Consider the following 24,237-nt stretch of genomic DNA (forward strand, 5'->3'; position numbering starts at 1 on the left):
CCATGTGTTCAGCTGTAGTCTACAGGTCTGGTAGAGTCAGAAACCAAGCCCGGCCTTGCTGCCTTAGTTAGAACGTCAGCGCGTTCGCCTTGCCGTGCTCTACCGCACATTGAGCCCAGTCGAATGGTCAATCACCGTGTCCACTTAGCTGGGGTATCCTGGGCTAGCAAGCCCAGCGCATCTAGATGCCATGCCACCGCGCAGAGACCGACCTCTGGCTTCCACCACACAGCACAGCAAGGCAGTAGAGGAGTCAGAGATTGGCGGAATACAGTTGACAAACTGACCTTTGAGGAGTAACCAAGGCTAATCAGCCCAACGTGTCTCGACAGTCAGTCAATGTGCAGATGTATCCTCTTGGCTTTCAGGGAGAACACCACACCGGCACTGTCTCCTCCTGTAGAAAACAGCAGATGTCACTGCTTGGTTTACTAGCGATTTTAATACTTTAATCCTGTAGGATTTTAGATTTTTACCTGTTGTTTAATGACAACTCCCGCAGCCTATAACTGTTTTGCTTAGTAATAAAATGTGTAACACTTAATTTGTTTCAAGTGTGACAACTAGCTCAGTGGAACTGCCCTGCCTCCATCTTTAGTTCTGCCCTGCCCTGCCCCGATATGTTCCATTGTCTTAAGGAACATGCATTCTGTGATTTGATCACACACAGGGCAAGAGCCTCAAAATTAATCCTACAACTCTTTCAAAAGAAAATGGCACATCAGAACCATTTTCCAATGGTCCTGCTTTCGAGAAAGAATCACTCCATTAGCTCAATACTCAGCGTTAACTCTCCCTCTCTGCTGTTTCTGGGTGGTCATTACATAGACAACCACTGGCCTGTTCTACCCATTGATTTCATGTGGGGAAGCTGCTCCCGGACAGTTCATTAGGGTAAATCAGTGTTTCCCAAACTTGGTCTTGGTGAACCCAAGGTTTTTTTTGGCCCTAGCACTATACAGCTGATTCAAATCAAACTCATCAAGCTTTGATTTTCCATAAGGGAGGGAGTTCCTAATATGGACACCATTTCCCTGCAGTATAATAAGTCCACTGGATCAGAAAGTGACCACTACTACCGGTCTGTGGAAATACTGTAGAGTATTAGACTACTGAATGAAACTGCATTCATGGTAAATGGTGCATGTCTTCTAAATCAGAAATTACCTTTACATTTCAACCACGCTACAAAGAATATCGTCGGCACTATGGATTGAATCGAGCCCTTGACCTTTCTATGAAAAACTACAGTTTTAGTTGGTGGTGTATGTCTGTGAGGTGGTCATTTGAAAGGAGAGAAAGAAAAAACCTGTCTCTCAACAGCCCCCTCTCCGCTCAAGTCGCTAGAGTGAGGCCCCACCCGTGGTTGCCATAGCAATGCTATCTGGGCCCACCAAGACCTAAAGCCCAAGGACAAACTGGACAACAATACAAAAGCTGTACACAGCCAGGAGTATCTGGTGAATTCAGACCTACACACACAGCTCTCCAGCCAGGAGTGTCTGGTGAATTCAGACCTGCAGAGGATTTCTGCCTGCTGGATATCAAGTGTGAATCTCCCTATTTACCTTTTTTCAAACAGGGAAGTCATATTGAGATTAAAGTCTCTTTTGCAAATGAGCCCTGCACAATACAAAAATGAACACATCGATAGGCAAGTAGAGATAAATGATTAAATACACATTAAGACAGGATTTTTTTGTGTGTGTGTAGAAATACAATCTCACAAAGTGAAATATCTCACACACATGTTTACAAGGTAAACTTAATGCTTCAAAGTCTGTTTGCATCCTGGCAGTTGAACTGCTTGCAGTAAGGATTGGTGAACATGGATACAAACTAAACTTGTTTGCAGACATGATATACCTGACCAATATTGAAAACTCAATGCCCCCTGTAACGGAGACGCAGGAGGTCAGGAAGCAGTTGCAGTCGGTGAGTTTAATAGAAATTAACATGGGGAAAAAAAGGATTAGCATCTAAACATGAATCCAGGAAACAATACTACCTAATGGGTGATACAACGGAGTGCTAGAAGAAGGGGAAGTAATCAGGGAGTGATGAAGTCCAGGTGTGCCTCGTGATGGGGTGCAGATGTGTTTAATGATCATTTGTGGAAAAAGTACCCAATTGTTATACTGAGTAAAAGTAAAGATACCTTAAAACTTGTTAAGGATAGGGGGCGGTATTTCCCCTTTGGATGAATTGCGTGCCCGTAGTGAACTGCATGAAAAAAAATCTGTCCTAAATTGCTAATATATGCATATTATTATTATTATTGGATAGAAAACACTCTGAAGCGTCTAAAACCGTTTGAATTATGTCTGTGAGTATAACAGAACTCACAGGGCAGGCAATCTTCCAAACTAGTTTTGGAATCCTGAAAGTTGGGGAAAATTTGACGTCATCTCCCCCTCCCTTCCCAACCAGTTATGGATCTGGAAACACTTCCTATGTCTTCCACTAGATGTCCTCATTCAGTAGAACGTTGAATGGTGCATATGCTGTTAACTTTGACCCTATGGGGTGAGTAGTTCTAAGTGTCGCAAAGATTTTCATGTGCGTGAAACGCGCGCTTGAGAAAGAGAGCTTCCTTTGTTCCAATCAGCCCCAGATGAACTAGGATTGTCCGGTTGGAATGCCATTCGTTTTGTACATTTATAACATCCTGAAGCTTGATTCTGCACTTAGTTTGACCAGTTTCGTCGACCTGTAATATGTAATTTGGAAGTTTTGATGCGCAATTATTCTGGACCAGAAGTCATTTTTTGGGCATTTGAGCTGAAAGTGGTAGCATATGCTACTACATGGACACTAGAATTGAACATTATGAAACCAAACGATGTATTGTGTAAGTATGACTCCTTCCACTACATTCTGATCGAAGACCATCAAAGGTAAGGGAATATTTATGTTGTAATTTTGTATTTCTGTTGACTCCAACATAGCGGAGAAATATTGTTACGTCTGAGCGCCGTCTCAGATTATTGCATAGTAAACTAATTCCGTAACGTTAAAAAAAATGTGACACAGCGGTTGCATTAAGAACCAGTGTATCTTTCTAACTATATGTAGAACATGTATCTTTAGTCAAAGTTTATGATGAGTATTTCTGTTATCTGGCGTAGCTTTCTATAATTTCTCCGGACATTTTGGAGAATTTTCTGAACATGGCGTCAATGTAAACCGAGATTTATGGATATAAAATGCATATTATCAAACAAAACATAAATGTACTCTGTAACATGTCATATCACTGTCATCTGATGAAGATTTTCAAAAGGTTAGTGAAAGATTTTTCTTTTAATCCTGCTTTTGTCATTTTATCTTTTGTTGGACAAAATGGCTACGTTTTTTTTTGTTTTGGTGGTGGTCTAACATAAATATATGCTGTGTTTTCGCCGTAAAACATTTTAAAAATCGGACACGCTGGGTAGATGAACAAGGTGTTTATCTTTCATTTGAGGTATTGGACTTGTTAATGTGTGGAGGTTAAATATTTCTAAGAATATTTTTGTATTCCCTGCGCCACCGTTTGAGTTGAACAGGGGGGTGTAGTTCCCGCTAAGGGAACCTATAGACACAACAGGACAACAGGAAATGAAAATGACTGAGTTAAAAGTGAAAGTCACCCGGTAAAATGCTACTTGAGTAAAAGTCTAAAAGTATTTGGTATTATATATACTTACGTATCAAAAGTAAATGGAATTGCTAAAATATACTTAAGTACCAAAAGTAAAAGTATAAATCATTTCAAATAACTTATAGTAAGCAAACCAGACTGCACAATTTTGTTTTTTAAATTTGTATTCACACTAATAATTGAGAAATTAAGCATTTGTGTTTAGTGAAGCCACCAGATCTGAGGCAATAGGGATGACCAAGTACTTTTGGGTGTCAGGGAAAATGCATGAAGTAAAAAAATCCATTATTTTCATGAGGAATGTAGTGAAGTAAAGTAGGAAAAATATCAATAGTAAAGTAAAGAACAGAAACAACAAAAAACAACTTAAGTACTACTTTAAAGTATTTTTACATAAGTACTTTACACCACTGTTAATGATGGTTGCCAGGTGTGCGTAATGATGGGTTGCTAGGGTTGGTGGTTAGTAGACCGGCTATGTCGAGCACCGGAGCAGGAGTAGACATGACAGTACCCCCCCGGACGTGCGGCTCCAGACGCAGGATGACACTAGCCAGGGGAATGGGCCAGTCGGCAAAGGTGGAAATCTCAGATGTCGACTACCGTACTCCTCCAATTCCACCAGGTACTGGAGCCGACCCCCACGAAGCAGGGAGTCCAGGAGGTATCTAACAGCATCGGAGGGGATTCCCTCGATGTCCAGGGGAGGTGGAGGGGTGTCGTGGGGGAGACGCCATCAGCCAGGGGAGCGGTAGTCAGTGGGAAGCTGTAATCAGTATGTTACCTCATTGACCCTCCAGAGGACTTTGAATGGCCCCACAAACCGGGGGCTCAGCTACGAGCAGGGCAGGCGGACCGGGAGGTTCTTGGTAGAGCCGCAATCTGCCTGCTCCTATTGGAGGCAGCATTCCAAACTTCCTCGGTGTGCCAGAACCACTCGTCCACCGCAGGGGCTTCGGTCTGGCTCGGGGTCCACGGGACCAGGGTCGGTTGATACCCCAAGACACACTGGAAGGGAGACAGCCTGGTGGAGGAGTGAAAAAGTGAGTTCTGAGCACACTCTGCTAAGGGAAGGAACCGGGCCCACTCCCCCTGCTGGACCTGACAGTGACTCCTCAGGACCCTCTCCAGCTCCTGGTTGGTCCTCTCCACCTACCCATTGGACTGAGGCCGGGACCCGGATGTGAGGCTGACCGTGACACCCAGCTTCTCCATGAAGGCTTTCCATACTCACGATGTGAATTGGGGACCATGGTCTGAGACCATGTCCTCCGGAAGGCCATAGTGCCGGAAGACCTGCTGGAACAAGGGGCAACGATTCGGGAGGGTAGTACTCAGGAATCGTGGAGTTGGGACAGGGCATTGGCTTTGATGTTTGGCGAACGTCAGCGGTATGACAGGGTGAAATTGAATCTTGCTCGGCGTGGGTTCAGCCGCCACACTGTCGGTATGGACTCCAGGTTCTGATGGTCGGTGAGGATGAGAAACAGGTCTGTGGGGCCCTTCAGCCAGTGTCTCCACTCACTTCTTAAATGCCAACTTCACCGCCAGGAGCTCCCGATCACCGATGTCATAGTTCCTTTCTGCGAGGTAGTATTCTGTGACAGAGACGCAGGGAGTCAGGACGCAGGTGCAGTCGGTGCGTTTAATAGGAACGAACATGGCATGAATACAAAAACAGGAGTAGCATCTAAATATGAGAACAGGAAACAATACTACCCAATGGGTGATAAAGTGGAAGTCTGGGTGTGCCTCATGATGGGGCGCAGGTGTGCGAAATGATGGTTGCCAGGTGTGGATAATGATGGTTTGCCAGGACCGGTGGTTAGTAGACCGGCGACATTGAGCGCCAGAGCAGGTGAGCGGGAGTAGACGTGACACCCCCTTTCATACAAATATTTTCAGAATACTCTAAAATCTCAGGATATAAAATTTACTTGGAAAAAAATGAAATAATGGTAAAAAAGAAAAGAGGATATCTACCAATTATGTAAAACATCACAGCACCATTTAAAAATATATGGCACATGGAAACCAATCGAGGGTGGTCTATGGTGATAGGTGGGATGGGCTGAGAGTAGCTGAGGGGTGGGATTAAAGAGCTTATGTTTGGTAATGCATTATTGTTATGTGACTGCTTTATATAAAAGTAAGTATCTATGTAAAATGTATATGTAGCAGAAAAGCTATTAAAAAAAACAAAAAGGTAGTTGTCCTCCGAAAGAGAGGGGCGGTAGAGGAGTAAAAACAAAAAGGATGTCTCACGATCTACTTAAAATCCTTTAAGTGGACCACAAAAAATATTAAATACTTAGGATGCTTAAATGAAATACACTACTCCAAAAAATAAAGGGAACCCTTATACAACACAATGTAACTCCAAGTCAATCACACATCTGTGAAATCAAACTGTCCACTTAGGAAGCCACACTGATTGACAATAAATTTCACATGCTGTTGTGCAAATGGAATAGACAACAGGTGGAAATTATAGGCAATTAGCAAGACACCCCCAATAAAGGAGTGGTTCTGCAGGTGGTGACCACAGACCACTTCTCAGTTCCTATGCTTCCTGGCTGATGTTTTGGTCACTTTTGAATGCTGGCGGTGCTTTCACTCTAGTGGTAGCATGAGACAACCCACACAAGGGGCTCAGGTAGTGCAGCTCATCCAGGATGGAACATCAATGCGAGCTGTGGCAAGAAGGTTTGCTATGTCTGCACATCAGGAGACGTGGAGGAGGCCGTAGGAGGGGAACAACCCAGCAGCAGGACCGCTACCTCCGCATTTGTGCAAGGAGGAGCAGGAGTAGCACTGCCAGAGCCCTGCAAAATGACCTCCAGCAGGCCACAAATGTGCATGTGTCTGCTCAAATGGTCAGAAACAGACTCCATGAGGGTGGTATGAGGGCCCAACGTCCACAGGTGGGGGTTGTGCTTACAGCCCAACACCGTGCAGGACGTTTGGCATTTGCCAGAGAACACCAAGTTTGGCAAATTCGCCACTGGTGCCCTGTGCTCTTCACAGATGAAAGCAGGTTCACACTGAGCACGTGACAGACGTGACAGTCTGGAGACGCCGTGGAGAACGTTCTGCTGCCTGCAACATCCTCCAGCATGACCGGTTTGGCGGTGGGTCAGTCATGGTGTGGGGTGGCATTTCTTTGGGGGGCCGCACAGCCCTCCATGTGCTCGCCAGAGGTAGCCTGACTACCGAGACGAGATCCTCAGACCCCTTGTGAGACCATATGCTGGTGCGGTTGGCCCTGGGTTCCTCCTAATGCAAGACAATGCTAGACCTTATGTGGCTGGAGTGTGTCAGCAGTTCCTGCAAGAGGAAGGCGTTGATGCTATGGACTGGCCCGTCCGTTCCCCAGACCTGAATCCAAATGAGCACATCTGGGACATCATGTCTCGCTCCATCCACCAACGTCACGTGGCACCACAGACTGTCCAGGAGTTGGCAGATGCTTTATTCCAGGTCTGGGAGGAGATCCCTCAGGAGACCATCCGCCACCTCATCAGGAGCATGCCCAGGCACTGTAGGGAGGTCATACAGGCACGTGGAGGCCACACACACTACTGAGCCTCATTTTGACTTGTTTTAAGGACATTACATCAAAGTTGGATCAGCCTGTAGTGTGGTTTTCCACTCTAATTTTGAGTGTGACTCCAAATCCAGACCTCCATGGGTTGATACATTTAATTTCCATTGATAATTTTTGTGTGATTTTGTTGTCAGCACATTCAACTATGTAAAGAAAAAAGTATTTAATAAGAATATTTCATTCATTCAGATCTAGGATGTCTTACTTTAGTGTTCCCTTTATTTTTTTGAGCAGTGTATAACTTTATTCCATTACTCAACATTATGAAAGCAGCTTTAATTTTAAGTGATATACTCTTCTCACATCTCATGCAGGTAGAATAAACCTATTCCCAAACATTTGTATATATTTTCGATAATACCAATTACCCCACCTAAGGCATTCTTTATAAAAAGTATATTCAGTCATAACAGACTTTATATGGGCAAATACATTTTCCTAAGTCTGAGGGTGGTTTTAACCTTCCAGACCTGGAATTGTAAAAACTCACTACCTAAGGCTTTTACCTATGACATGTAGTTAAATGCACTAAAGAGGAACTATGGTTACATACTGAAGATGCTCATCCCCAGAATCTTTTTACGTGTCTGTTTTCACAGGATAAAGCTAAGAACATGTTTTATTTTATTTATTTATTTCACCTTTATTTAACCAGGTAGGCAAGTTGTTAACAAGTTCTCATTTACAATTGCGACCTGGCCAAGATAAAGCAAAGCAGTTTGGAAAGTTATAAATGGAGTAAAACAAACATACAGTCAATAATACAGTAGAAAAATAAGTCTATATACAATGTGAGCAAATGAGGTGAGATAAGGGAGGTAAAGGCAAAAAAAGGCCATGGTGGCGAAGTAAATACAATATAGCAAGTAAAATACTGGAATGGTAGATTTGCAGTTGAAGAATGTGCAAAGTGGAGATAGAAATAATGGGGTGCAAAATAAATAAATAAATACAGTAGGGGAAGAGGTAGTTGTTTGGGCTAAATTATAGATGGGCTATGTACAGGTGCAGTAATCTGTGAGCTGCTTTGACAGCTGGTGCTTAAAGCTATTTCAGAGATTTTTGTAGTTTGTTCCAGTCATTAGCAGCAGAGAACTGGAAGGAGAGGCGGGCAAAGGAAGAATTGGTTTTGGAGGTGACCAGTGAGATATACAGTGAGGGAAAAAAGTATTTGATCCCCTGCTGATTTTGTACGTTTTCCTACGGACAGAGAAATGATCAGTCTATAATTTTAATGGTAGGTTTATTTGAACAGTGAGAGACAGAATAACAACAAAGAAATTCAGAAAAACACGTCAAAAATGTCAAAAAATGATTTGCATTTTAATGAGGGAAATAAGTATTTGACCCCTCTGCAAAACATGATTAAGTACTTGGTGGCAAAACCCTTGTTGGAATTCACAGAGGACAGATGTTTCTTGTAGTTGGCCACCAGGTTTGCACACATCTCAGGCGGGATTTTGTCACACTCCTCTTTGCCACTCCAGGACCATACCTCTTGAAACTAGGGGGTACTATTTTCATTTTTGGAAAAATAACGTTCCCAAAGTAAACGGGCTATTTTGTCAGGACAAGATGCTAGAATATGCATATAATTGACAGCTTAGGATAGAAAACACTCTAAAGTTTCCAAAACTGTAAAAATATTGTCTGTGAGTATAACAGAACTGATATTGCAGGCGAAAGCCTGAGAAAAATCCAATCAGTCTTATTTAGAAAGCTCTGCGTTCTTATGCGTTCCTATTGACCAGTGAATGAGATATCAACCAGATTCCTTTTTCTATGGCTTCCCTAATGTGTCTAGTGTCACAATACATAGTTTCAGGCTTTTATTTTGAAAAATTAGGCTGAACGACAACATTGCGTCAGTGGTCAGACAAAGACAAATGCGGCCATTGTTTCTCTCTTTCCTTCTAAGAAGCCACCTGACCCGGTTGATATATTATCGAATAGATATTTGAAAAACACCTTGAGGATTGATTCTAAAAAAAAACGTTTTCCATGTTTCTGTCGATATTATGGATCTAATTTGGAATATTTTTCGGCGTTGTCGTGACCGCAGTTTCCCGTGGATTTCTCAACCAAATGTGAAGTACAAACGGAGGTGTTTCGGCTAAAAAAAATCATCTTTATGGGACAAAATGAACATTTGCTGTCTAACTGGGAGTCTCGTGAGTGAAATCATCCGAAGCTCATCAAAGGTAAACGATTTAATTTTATTGCTTTTCTGATCTTCGTGACCAAGCTGCCTGCTGCTAGCTAGGCATAATGCTATGCTAGGCTATCAATAAACTTACACAAATGCTTGTCTTGCTTTGGCTGTAAAGCATAATTTCAAAATCTGAGATGACAGGGTGATTAACAAAAGGCTAAGCTGTGTTTCAATATATTTCACTTGTGATTTCATGAATATGAATATTTTCTAGTAATATGTTTTGTCCGTTGCATTATGCTAATTAGTGTCAGTTGATGACAATTGGCCCGGATGCGGGAGAGGGAGTTCCTAGCATCCTACAATGTGATTTTCTGGATTTTTTTCTTCTCATTTTGTCTGTCATAGTTGAAGTGTAGCTATGATGAAAGTTACAGGCCTCTCTCATCTTTTTAAGTGGAGAACTTGCACAATTGGTGGCTGACTAAATACTTTTTTGCCTCACTGTATATGCAAAGAGATAATAAATATATATAAAATCTGTTTGCATGTATATAATGCTGTATATTCCTAGAATGTGTTCAACATTTATGAATGGGTATCGAATTAGGACAATAAAATATCAAATATATATAGTTCGAACCAGCCACAAAACCTTGCTAAGCTAAAGCCTAAGCATTACTTCGGGGAGCTAATGCAAGTCTTCATTTCTCATGCAAGGGTATTCATCACATATGAAGTCTGATTCCATGCCAGCTTTGTTATGTGTGTGTGTTTGTGTACACGTCAATGTGTGAATGTGATTATCCGACGATCCAGACACTTGGGGGTTAACTCAGCCAAGGATGCTCTCTCTCCCCTTCACCAGAGTAGTTTCGATGGGGTTCTGAGTGGAGACATGGCCACACATCCTGTTGCTGATGCCAGAAGTGGAGTGTAACAGAGATGTTTAGAGCATATTTGCTTTGCTTTGCTTGCATTCCTCCATGTACTGCCTGCTAAAATAATAAAAGCCTGGGTTACTTCAGGTCGGCCTTGGCCAAGGGAGACGGAACATGCATTGTTGTTATTGGCTCCTTCTGAGGAGCCATCTTAAAGGTACCGTACAGTGTCTTAAAGGTAGAGTAGTTTGAGGACTAAGGAGCTGCCCATATTATTGAATGAGTGTACTTTGTGTCCCTGTTACTTTGATAGGAGTCTGTAGGGTAGAGGTTCAGATTCAGAATCACATAGGCAGTACTTTCTTTAAACATTGTATTACATTTTCACTTAGGACTTTAAAAAAACTATTCAATAGTTTTCAATGCAGAAATTTCAGAGAAACTCCATTATAACATTGGTATCTGTACTCTAGTATTATGTGGTTCATGTTGTTTCATGTGCTATTCTAGAGACAGCGAAAGCCATAAGCAGTCAATTTCAAAGGGCTGTTTTAACATATAATGTCTCCTTAAGCACATTGTCCCTCCAAGAACTGTAATGTACGACTCATTATCGTGTTCTTAGAAGACGTAATCAACTGTGAATGGGACATTCAATCAGGTCATTCATTGTCACACATTATGCTCACGCACACACACACCATGCACTCACACACACTGCACACTGAATGTACAGGTTCACTGTAAGTCACTTTGGACAAAAGTGTCTGCTGAACAACTAGGGCCGGGATCCAACGCGATCACTGGTTAAATGCATTGCAACTATTATATGCAGCCTTTACCGTGAATGCAATCTCTACAAACATCTGCACATCTACCATTCCAGTGTTTAATTGCTATATTGTAATTACTTCGCCACCATGGCCTATTTTATTGCCTTAACTCACTTATCTTACCTCATTTGCACACACTGTATATATACTTTTTGTTTTGTTTTTACTGTATTATTGACTGTGTTTTGTTTACTCCATGTGTAACTCTGTGTTGTTGTATGTGTCGCAGTTGCAAATGAGAACTTGTTCTCAACTGACCTACCTGGTTAAATAAAGGTGAAATCATTATTTTTTTTTAAACATGGGAACATTGCTTTTAAAAACCGCTAAACCTACTGTATAACCCGTGATCGGACTGAATCCCAGCCTAGGAAGCATTAGCTGAAAATCAGAGTCTGTGTGTGAAGGAGAGACCTGGGTCATTGTCAGTATGCATGAAACAGAAGAAAATGTTTGTTTCTCTAGCAATTTGCCTCTCCACCTGTACCCAGCCACACTATCAATGATCCAGAAAATCACTTGTAACGATCTCCGCTGTTCCCCAGACCTCATGGGTCATAGTGGATTTGAAAAGTGTTTCAGTGTGTTGTTCTTTTCTTGAACTATCTTTTCACCAAAACAATGAAGAATCCCAAACCAACCTCTAGATAAAAACGTCTCCAGGGGAAGATTCTGCAGGCTACAGAAACAACCCGATATTCAGATTACAAATACATGAATTATTTTACACTTCCCCCTCCCGAAAACAATCATTGGATTGCCTGCCTATGGAGGTATAGGCAATGCTGACAAAGAAAGTGATGCACAAACAGCTCACTGTGTAAGCATTAAAGCCTTGCTCTAAGATTCTCTCTTTCTTCCCCCATACCTGGTGTGATTGATTATATGCTAACAGATTTGCTAACAGTGATTTTTGGTCATATCCATGTACGAGCAGAATATTAGGACAAGTCAGCTGGACGAGTCATTGTGTGCTCAAACATGGATAATTGTTTATACTGTATGGATCAATATCTTTGTTACATTGTGTTGTACTCTATGACTTGGTGATAAGCTTGAAACATTCCCTATAGCATTTTTGGCACATATATTGTAAATGGCTGTACTATTTTGCCTTTGTGCAATGCAATCATGATCATTATATACTAAGTTGAGAAGTAATTAACAAAACGGACCATGAAATAAAATGCAAATAATAAATGAGTGTTTTGAGACGTGATAGGGCGCTGGTCAAAAGTAGTCAACTATGTACGCATAGGGTGGCATTTGGGACGCATCCATTTGTATGGTTGTTCCAATATCAAATCAAATCAAGCTTTATTTATACTGCACATTTCAGACATGAAAGGCAACGCAATGTGCTTCACAGGAAGAAGAAAAAAAAACAACAGAAATTCATCCGATCTCCATGGTTGTGCTGTTGTGCTATAGTTTTATGGGAATTATATGTCTATTGCACATTGATTAGATGTAAACATACTGGAACACTCAGACTAGTGACGTCAGTGAACACAGTAGTTTCATACAAAAAAATGTGGCTTGTTTATACAGAGAGAGTGCGGTGTGTGTTCTTAGATGTGATTATTTCTTTGTGTACTGTATGTCGGTGTGTTTAAGTTTGTTTTTGTCAGTGCACATACAATACCTGTAATACCTGTAATATCCATTTGATTGTAAGCATGTGTATGTGTGTACAGTATTTGCTTGCGTATATTTCTATGTGTAGTGTGACTTTCTGTAATTTTGTGCAGTTTACTATTCTGTTAGTCAGCACCTCTACCAACTTTTCTGGGATGTGTGTCAGCTCCAGCTTTTTACTGTATGTGTGTGTCAAAGTCAAACTAAGATGCTTAGTCATGGTCAAACTCAGCGTCCGTCTTACACCTCCTCCCCCTCCCTCTCTTCCTCCACAGACGGCCGAGAACAGGATGTTAATGCTTGATGGAATGCCTGCAGTCCGAGTCAAAGCCGAGCCCCTGGAATCGGAACACGGGGTAAGAGAGCAGTTTTCCAAACATTTCCTATTTTTCCTTCCTCCTTTTTTTCTTTCCTCCTATCGACAATAGCCCTACAATCACTCCTGGGGGGAGGAAGAGATCGAGAGAGAGAGAGAGAGAGAGAGGAAGAGAAAGAGACTTAGTGACAGGGAGGGAGGGAGGGAGTACAAGGGAAGAGAGTGCGGGGGCTCGGAGGAGTGGTCGTAGAGAGTGGTGGTGAGGAGGAGAGGAGAGGGCTTAAACAGCTGCGGTCAGAATGCATAAAGGACTTACAGTGAGGTTGCTTTAGCTAGCAGGGAGTCCATGTTGGCAGGGGGGCAGAGTAACTGCTTCAGGGAGAGACACAAGGAAAACTCCCAAAACGAAGTATATCTCTCTCTTGCTTCTTTGTCTCTCCTGCCCTCTCTTTCCCCCTTTCTCTCTGCCTCTCTCCAATTCAAAATCAAAACACACACACAGTCTCAGTCTCTCCCTATAAGTCGCTTTCTCTCCCTAACTAGCTGTATGCTGGAATCTGTCTCTCTCAGTCCTCTGCCTAAAGCCAACCAACTCTGTCTTTCCATCTATACAAACACTCACTATCATCCCTCCATCTCTCCCTCCATCTCTTACTCGTCTACACACAGTCTATCTCACCCTTCGTTCTCTCCCACTATCCCCCACTCTCCCCCTCAGACATACTTTCAGTTCCAATCCTCTCTCCGTTCAATTCAAGACCGGCATGAAATGTAAGGACATTTCTTCACAATTTGCAACAACTGCGACAAGAATTTTGTTTTAAGTATCTAACAATACGTGTCATAGTAGGATAAGACGTGAAAACAAAGAAAACTCTCTCTCTCTCTCTCTTTGTCACGATTCTCTTAATACTCTTCCTGTAACATAGCAGCCCTCCAAACTGTGTCACCACAATATGCACAAAAAGTGACACTTTCATGGGTGTTTGGTATGCTTCATCCTTTGCTTTCCCCTTAATTTGCACAATTAGCTACCTTAGATGGGATGCATACTGTAGTGTAGTAAGTAAAGTGTATGTCTTGTACCATTCCTCGCTGCAAAGCTGCCAGTTATGACATAATTGCAATTAGTTTTGGCCACTGCGTGAAGTCTCTGTACTGTAACAGGAGTCCAAAGATATACTATATTATTGTTTTTTTTCCCAAACATAAGTGCTCTTTAGTCAAAAAATCATCAGCTACAGACATGAAGTGGTCTTCTGCTGTGCTGAAGCTGTTGCTAGGTTACGACAGAGCTTTGTGTAGCTGTTACAGCTGTGTGTGTGCGCAGAGGAGTCCAGCCAATGTTTTATTTTTAGTGATGGCTGTCACCATGATGAATAGTATATCAGTTATCAATAACTTGTTGATTCTAATGCGTTTTGTAATTGGAGATGTAATGTCTGTGACAGGGTGGGCTCATTTCTAATTTGAGTTGGGGTCTTTCATTCCAATACAAGTGTCCAATTTGAATTGAATTAGAATTAAAGGAAATATAATTTATGCTGAGCAAAAATGTAAACAAGTAAAGTGTTGGTCCCGTGTTTCATGAGCTAAAATTAAAAATTAAAAAATTCTACACTCATTTTTTCATTATTATTTTTGTGTTTTTTTTTGTTGACATCCCTGTTAGTGACAATGTTTCCTTTGCCAAGATAATCCATCCACCTGACAGGTGTGGCATATCAAGAAACTGATTAAACAGCATATCATTACACAGGTGCACCTTGTGCTGGGGACAATAAAGGCCACTCTAAAATGTGCAGTTTTGTCATACATCACAATGCCACAGATGTCCCAAGTTTTGAGGGACAATGCAATTGGCATGCTGACTGCAGTAATGTCTACCAGAGCTGTTGCAAGATAATTAAATGTTCATAAAATGTCTCTACCATAAGCCATCTGAGACCAGCCTCCCGGACAGCTGATGAATCTAGGGTTTGCACAACAGAAATATTGTCAGAAACCGTCTCAGGGAAGCTCATCTGCATGCTTGTGGTCCTCACCACTGTTTTGACCTGACTGCAGTTCTGCGTCGTAACCGACTTCAGTGGGCGAATGCTCACCTTCGGTGGCTGTCACGTTGGAGAAGTGTGTTCTTCACTGATGAATCCCGGTTTCAACTGTACAGGGCAGATGGCAGAGTGTGGGCGAGCGGTTTGCTGATGTCAACGTTGTGAAAAGAGTGCCCCATGTTGGCGGTGTGGTTATGGTATGGGCAGGCATAAGTTACAGACAACGATCCCACTTGTATTTTATCAAAGGCAATTTGAATGCACAGAGACACGGTAACGAGATCATGAGGCCCATTGTCGTGCCATTCATCCGCCGCCATCATCTCATGTTTCAGCATGATAATGGATGGCCCCATGTCACAAGGATCTGTACACAATTCCTGGAAAATAAAAATGTCCCAGTTCTTCCATGGCCTGCATACTGACGTGTCACCCACTGAGCATGTTTGGGATGCTTTGGGTATACGTGAATTTCAGCGTGTTCCAGTTCCTGCCAATATGCAACAACTTAGCACAGCCCTTGAAGAGGAGTGGGACAACATTCCACAGGCCACAATCAACATCTGGATAACATGTGTGAAATCCTTGATAATGTATGTGATATCAACAGAGATGTGTATTTTCTGGTTGATTTAAATATTGACTGCCTTCATCAAGAAAAAGCTTCAAACTGTAACCATCAGTCATCAGTCAACCTACCAGGGTAGTTAGAAACAGCACAGGAATTAAATCATCAACATGTATTGATCACATCTTTACCAATGCTACAGAAATGTGCTTGAAAGCAGTATCCAGATCCATCGGATGTAGTGATCGCAATATAGTAGCCATATCTAGGAAAACCAAAGTTCCAAAGGCTGGGCCTAATACAGTGAATAAGAGGTACAATAAGATACAATAAGATACAATAAGTTTTGTAGTGGTTCATATGTTATTGATGTAAAGAATATTTGTTGGGTCGTGGTGTGTAATGAAGAGCAAACAGACGTTACACTTGACACATTTATGAAATTGCTGTAAAAACGTTTAAATCCCTGTGGATTGATGAGGAATTTAAACATTTTATGGTTGAGAGGGATGAGGAAAGGGGAATGGCAAATAAGTCTGGCTGCACAATCGATTGGCAAACATACTGCAAATTGAGAAATGATGTGACTAAACTTAATAAAAATAAAAATAAACTACACTGACATGAAGATAGTAAAAAGCTTTGAAGCACCTTCAATGAAATTTTCAGCTCCATCATTCATTGAATCAGATCGCTCATTCATTAAAAAAATGACTTATATTGCCAAGTACTTATGATTTTTTTCATTGGCAAGAAGAGCAAACTTTGGAATGACAGCAACAAACGCTGCATTACACATCAACTATATCTGAACAAATTATGAAAGACAGGAATTGTAATTTTGAATTCTGTAAAGTGAGTGTGGAAGAGGTGAAATAATTATCTATCAACAATGGCAAGCCATCGGGGTCTGACAGATGATATTATCACTCCTATTTGCCATATCTTCAATTTAAGCCTACTAGAAAGTGTGTAACGTCAGACCTGGAGGGAGGCAAAAGTCACTAAGAATAGTAAAGCCCCCTTTACTGGCTCCAATAGCTGACCAATCAGCCTGTTACCAACCCTTGGTAAAGTTTTTGAAAGAATAGTGTTTGACCAGACTTTCAGAACATTCAACAAGCACAGCACTTAGACATATGACTGATGATTGTCTAAGAGACATTGATAATAAAAATATTGTGGGGGATGTTTCATTAGACTTCAGTGTGGCTTTTGACATCATCGATCATAGTCTGCTACTCAAATAGCCACCCTTTGCCTTGATGACAGCTCTCTCAACCAGCTGATTTTCTTTTTCAACAGTCTTGAAGTAGTTCCCACATATGCTGAGCACTTGTTGGCTGCTTTTCTTTCACTCTGCGGTCCAACTCATCCCAAACCATCTCAATTTGGTTGAGGTCAGGTGATTGTGGAGACCAGGTCATCTGATGCAGCTCTCCATCACTCTCCTTCTTGGTCAAATAGCCCTAACACAGCCTGGAGGTGTGTAGGGTCATTGTCCTGTTGAAAAACAAATTATTGACCCATTAAGCCCAAACCAGATGGAATGGTGTTTCACTGCAGAATGCTGTGGTAGCCATGCTGGTTAAGTGTGCCTTGAATTCTAAATAAATCACAGACAGTGTCACCAGCAAAGGACCATAACACAGCCAAGATTGTGCAAAGCTGTCATCAAGGCAAAGGGTGGCTATTTGAAGAATCTCAAATATAACATATATTTTGATTTGTTTAACCTCTCTAGGGTACTTGGGATGCTAGCGTCCCATCTGGCCAATATCCAGTGAGATTGCAGAGCGCCATATTCAAATACAGAAATGCTCATTATAAAAATTCAGAAAACAAAATATATTTTACATAGGTTTGAAGATTAACTTCTTGTTAAACCAACCACAGTGTCATTTTATAAAATGCTTTTTGGCAAAATCATACCTAGCCCAGAACATATCCCAGTTGACAAATTATTACAAACAGTAACCAGCCAAGCAGAAGCGTTACAGAAATAGAGATACAATTAATCCCTTACCTTTGATGATCTTCATATGGTGGCAATCAGAAGACATTAATTTACTCAATAAATGTTCCTTTTGTTCGATGAAGTCTCTTTATATCCAAAAACCTCCGTTTTGTGAATGAAAAATACAGATGAAAACTTTCTACGTAGATAGTTTGGTCTACAGCTTATCATGAGATACTCTACCTCAGGCGAGCAATAGCTCAAGACATCCTTTGATTTGATGTGGGTTCTAAAATGTTTGCCCGTTAATGTACGTGTTATGGCTTTACACCCCTGCTATATTGTGGATAAAGAGTTACCTGTCTAACAGAACACAGAGGGTGTTCTTTAAAACTTCGTATGGCTTGAATCCCACTAACGGGATCGATATGATAACAGCCAGTGAAAGTGCAAGGCGCCAAATTCAAAACAACAGAAATCCCATAATTAAAATTCCTCAAACATAGAAGTATTTTACACCATTTTAAAGATACCCTTGTTGTTAATCCCACCGCAGTGTCCAATTTCAAAAAGGCTTTATGACGAAAGCACACCAAACGATTACGTTAGGTCTGCACCTTTTCACAGAAAAACACAGCCATTTTTCCAGCCAAAGAAAGGTGTCACAAAAAGCAGAAATAGAGATAATATGAATCACTAACCTTTGATGATCTTCATCAGATGACACTCATAGGACTTCATGTTACACAATACATGTATGTCTTGTTCGATAATGTTCATATTTATATACAAAAATCGGAGTTTACATTGGCGCGTTAATTTTAGTAGTTCCAAAACATCCGGTGAGTTTGCAGAGAGCCACATCAATTTATAGAAATACTCATAATAAACATTGATAAAATATACAACTATTATGCATGGAATTATAAGTACACTTCTCCTTAATGCAACCGCTGTATCAGATTTAAAAAAAATCTTTACCTAAAAAGCACACCATGCAATAATCTGAGTACAGCGCTCAGACAACAAATCAAGCCATACAGATATCCGCCATGTTGTGGAGTCAACAGAAGTCAGAAATAACATTATAAATATTCACTTACCTTTGATTATCTTCATCATCATGCACTCACAGGAATCCCAGTTCCACAATAAATGTTTGATTTGTTCGATAAAGTCCATCATTTATGTCCAAATACATCCTTTTTGTTTGCGCGTTTAGCCCAGTAATCCAAATTCATGACGCGCAGGCCAGACGAAAAGTCAAACAGTTCCGTTACAGTCCGTAGAAACATGTCAAGAATCAATGATTATTGAAGTATATCTTCAATAATGTTCCAACTGGAGAATTCCTTTGTCTTCAGCAATGCAATGGAACTCAAGCTAACTCTCACATGAACGCGCGTGACCAGCTCATGCCACTCTGCCAGACCACTGACTGATTCAGCTCCCATTCCCCCTCCTTCACAGTAGAAGCATCAAACAAGGTTCTAAAGACTGTTGACATCTAGTGGAAGCCTTAGGAAGTGCAATTTGACCCCATAGACACTGTATATTTGATAGGCAAAGAGTTGAAAAACTACAAACCTCAGATTTCCCACTTCCTGGTTGGATTCTTTCTCAGGTTTTTGCCTGCCATATGAGTTCTGTTATACTCACATACATCATTCAAACAGTTTTAGAAACTTCAGAGGGTTTTCTATCCAAATCAGACAGTGGTGTAAATACTTTCTGAGGACACTGTATGCCAGGCTCATCTGTAAAAGAGACCATAATCTCAGTATGACTTCCCTGTCCTTTTTATTTTTACTGAACTGTTTTTACCTGAACTAGCGAAAGAAAATGTTGGCCCAAACTTTGCTCCGACTTAGCTCAAAAATATTGGTCAGTTTAAAATGATGTGTTCAACTTGTCTCATATGTTCACTCAACTTTGAATTAATATTTGGGCATCTTAACTCAAAATGGCTGTGCAATTAGTTGCACACACAGTGCTTTTAACATACATTTTCAATTTACATATTTGACACACGTTGACATACATGATTACATTATGCATGTTCATTTATACCGTAATTATTATTCAACATTACTTCCCCGGGGATAAGAACTCACAACCTCTTGGTTCATGGCAAGCCGACTTTCCTGCTTCGTCTGTATCAATTATCAGTTAATCTGACTATTCTCTCATTATTGATTTAATCAACTTATTTCAGCATTTTTTAAATATATGTTTTACTTTTAACTTCTTATGGCTTGGGGGCAGTATTGAGTAGCTTGGATGAATAAGGTGTCCAGACATCATTCAAACAGTTTTAGAAACTTCAGAGTGTTGTCTATCCAAATCGACTAATAATATGCATATCTTAGCAACTGGGCCTGAGGAGCAGGCAGTTTATTCTGGGCACCTTATTCATCCAAGCTACTCAATACTACCCCCAGCCATAAGAAGTTAATGGAAACCTCTCCAACATAATCCAGGAAAATCAGCAATTCTCCAGGGCAGCTGTCTAGGCCCCTTACTTTTTCAATCTTTACTAATGACATGCCAGTGTGTAAAACCAGTGTGTGTATGTATACAGATGACTCAACACTATACACATCAGCTAGTACAGCAACTTAAATGACTGCAACACTTAACAAAGATCTGCAGTTAGTTTCAGAATGGGTGGCAATGAATAAGTTGGTCCTAAATATTTTAAAAACTTGTATTGCATTGTATTTGGAACAAATCATTCACTTAACCCTAAGCCTCAACTAAATATTGTAATAAATAATGTGGAAATTGAGCAAGTTTAGGTGACTAAACTGATTGGAGTAACCCTGGATTTTAAACTGTCATTGTCAAAACATATTGACACAACAGTAGCTAAGATGGGGAGAACAGTAGCTAAGATGGGTCTGTCCATAATAAAGTGCAGCTCTACCTTCTTACCTTCTTAACAGCACTATCAACTAGGCAGGTCCTACATGCTCTAGTTTTGCTGCACCTGGGCTACTGTTCAGTCGTGTGGTCAGGTGCCACAAAGTTGCAATTGGCTCAGAACAGGTCAGCACAGCTGGCCATTGGATATACAAAGAGAGAAAATAATAATATGCATGTCAATCTCTTCAGGCTCAAAGTAGAGGAGAGATTGACTTCATCACTACTTGTGAGCGGTATTGACATGTTGAAAGCGCAGAGCTGTCTGTTTAAATGACTAGCACACAGCTCAGACACCCATGCATACCCCACAAGACATGCCACCAGAGCTCTTCATAGTCCCTAATTCCAAAACAGACTATGGGAGGCAATACAGTACTACATAGAGCCATGACTCCAAACCAGGTAACTGATGCAAGCACTAGAATCAGATTTAAGAACATTTAAAAATACACCTTATGCTTACACCTATGTTTGTGTTAATTCACACTCTCCACTGCTCCATAAGGTGTATGGAGCAGTGGAGAGTGTGAATTAACACAAACATAGTCACAGACACATGAATACACACACATGATAACATACGCACTATTCTGCCCTTGAGTTGCGTTCCCATGCAAAACTAGACAGATAGCTAACTACTAAGTCTTCAATAAAACTCCCCAGGCGTGACTTTTCTTGAATGAATATATTGAAACATTTTATGTTGTGAAACTGCAAAATACAGAAAAGAATATACTTTAGTATTCAATTCACACCGACATACTGTAGCTGTACATTGAACATTTGAAGTTGCATAAATACAAAGCACGCGCTAAGGTACCATGCATCTGGCATGATGCCAAACCATATAGCTAATTGTTATTCATATGGTAATTGGCTCCTTTCATTACTCTAATAATGTACAACCATCTATGTAGAATAACAAAGCATATTACACTAGAAACAATAAAACTACAGTATTGTATATTTTACAATTCGTTTGCATGACGCACGAGCAAAGTAATACAGCTAACGATATACATTAAAGGCATTGCAATTTGTGAGTAAATGCAACCAACCAACATTGATATGTAAGCAACTCTATCAATAACAAGATTATCATTAGCTAAATGCTTGAATCGAACTTACAAACAAATATTTTCCAAGGCTGAAGCGTGACAAGAAATAACTACATTGAAAGACCTGCACCGTAGCGTTGTTTGTAGCTGCTTCTATGCGTGCAGAACAAATTCTCTACTTCCTGTTTGCGTAGTCTTTCTAAGTACCAGAAAACTCCACTAGGGGGTGAATAACACCATTGAACACAATGAAAATACATTTTAACCATTGTAATAAAATAATCTGTTACCTTCTAACAGGATGGCAGCACACGCACTATACACACACGTACGTTAGTGTGTTGTGAATTCTGTAATAAATGTATTGTAATGTTTTTTAAATTGTTTAACTGCTTTAATTTTGCCAGACCCCAGGAAGAGTAGCTGCTGCCATGGCAGATACAAACAGCCTGATTAGGTCTCTGCGAAGGAGATGTGTCACGCTGGATGAGGCAAATGGTGGTCACACCAGTTACTGACTGTTTTTCTGATCCACGCCCCTACCTTTATTTGAAGGTATCTGTGACCAAGTCATATAAAATCCATAGAGCAGGGACAAATTCATTTATTTCAATTGACTGATTTCCTTTTCTGAAATGTCACTAAGTTAAATCTTTGAAAGTGTTGCATATATATTTTTGTTCAGTGCATTGAATGAATTGAACTACAAATTGATAATGTATTTCATATATCATTATGTTTATTTTTCCATCATGTATGGTAACATATGCTATGGTTAATATGTTCTTTCCAGTGGTCTGGAAATATTCTAAGAAAATGTTCTAATAATTCACAATTCACTTAGATGTTATCAAATATTAGGAAAAAATACATTTCCAAAAAGGAATTAGATCCAACACTTCAGAATGTAAGGGAACAACCAATAATGTTATGGAAAAATACAAACAAAAGCCTCTTTGACATATTTGAGTTATAATCAAACTAATATTTGAAATGGTATCCGTATTCTTTAGTAAAAGGATGCTTTTGGCAAGGTATTTGTCAAATGAATGAGACTCATATGTCTCGTGTCAGCATTAATGGCGTTATGTTCCACTTGTCCAGACGCTGTTCGTGTTTTGTTTCATGTCTGTTTATCCATTAAATATTCACTCCCTGTACTTGCTTCTTGTCTCCCAGTGTCTGTCCTTACATTTAATTCAAATTCTATTCAAATTCTGCTTGGCCAATTGAAATACAATTCTGAAAAACTGAATGGACCCCAACCCTGGTGCATGACAGAAACTGTAGATTTGAAGGATCACTTCTGAGAAGCTTGAGAAGCTTGCTGAGAAGCTTGGTGAACATAGCTAATATTGTACCCCACAAAAAAACAATCCACTATAATAGCCTTAGTCACTTTTCATAGATCTGAATGGATTCGATGAGTGGGGGGAACAATCCACCTTGCCTGAGAGTGAAGTGAAGCTGTAACCATAATTGTGTACACCTGTCTTAATTGAACCTACCTTTTGACAGGGAAGTCATAATGAGACTAAGGACTATTTTACAGATGAGATCTGCGTAAATACATCAAACACATACAATATACAAAATTACAGAAAAACAGACAAAGTAAAGGTCTCCGATCAAAACTCTGAACTGACCAGGGGGGACCATAACATCTAATTTCAGAAAGCACTGCATGTTGTTCCCACATAAATGGAGCAAAAAAAACATTTTTTTTATACAAAACACAATGGTGAGATCTAGAATCATCACCAGTAATAAACCTGAGGGCCCAATGGAAAACAGCATCAAGTGGTTTAAGTGTATATTCTGCTGCATGCATATAGATAATATCTAAGAAATAGAATAGAAATATCTAAAAAATATCTAAAAAAATATAAAATAGACATTAAAGTGGCCTGGACAATTTCCTTCCTATTAACTGCTACAGGATCGTTGGGTCCCGCGCGGGAGGGTTGAGCTAACATAGGATAATGTGATTAGCATGAGGTTGTAAGTAACAAGAATATTTCAAAGGACATAGACATATCTGATATTGGCAGAAAGCTTAAATTCTTGTTAATCTAACTGCACTGTCCAATTTACAGTAGCTATTACAGTGAAATAATTTCATGCTATTGTTTGAGGAGAGTGCACAGTTATGAACTTGAACATGTATCAATACACCAATTAGGCACATTTGGGCAGTCTTGATACAGAATTATGAACAGAAATACAATGGTTTGTTGGATCAGTCTTAAACACTGCTGCCATCTAGTGGCCAAAATCTAAATGGCGTCTGGGCTGGAATAATACATTACAGCCTTTCTCTTGCATTTCAAAGATGATGGTACAAAAATTTAAAAAATGCATGTTTTTGTCTTTGTATTATCTTTTACCAGATCTAATGTGTTATATTCTTCTAAATGAATGTTTCCTTTCAAATGGTACCAATAATGTACATATCCTTGCTTCAGGTCGTGAGATACAGGCAGTTAGATTTGGGAATGTCATTTTAGGTGAAAATTTAAAAAAGGGGTGGATCCTTTTAACAAAAGTCAGACATGCTTTGTTTCTTCAAAACCAGCCTTGAATTTCAATTTCTTCACCAGCTCAG

The 24,237-nt window shown here is 40.3% G+C and overlaps 1 protein-coding gene across 1 annotated transcript in view; it reads left to right on the forward strand.

Annotated features, from left to right (window-relative positions):
- The window catches only part of klf12b (Kruppel-like factor 12b), a 161,981-nt gene that overhangs the window by 62,215 nt on the left and 75,529 nt on the right, over window positions 1-24,237 (forward strand). The window contains exon 2 of the mRNA XM_024388631.2: window positions 13,030-13,110. Within this exon, the coding sequence (XP_024244399.1) occupies window positions 13,045-13,110 (66 nt within the window). The 5' untranslated portion in view covers window positions 13,030-13,044. The remainder of the gene's footprint in view (window positions 1-13,029; window positions 13,111-24,237) is intronic.

This window comes from Oncorhynchus tshawytscha, linkage group LG26 (genome assembly GCF_018296145.1).
Source record: "Oncorhynchus tshawytscha isolate Ot180627B linkage group LG26, Otsh_v2.0, whole genome shotgun sequence".
Taxonomy (NCBI): domain Eukaryota; kingdom Metazoa; phylum Chordata; class Actinopteri; order Salmoniformes; family Salmonidae; genus Oncorhynchus; species Oncorhynchus tshawytscha.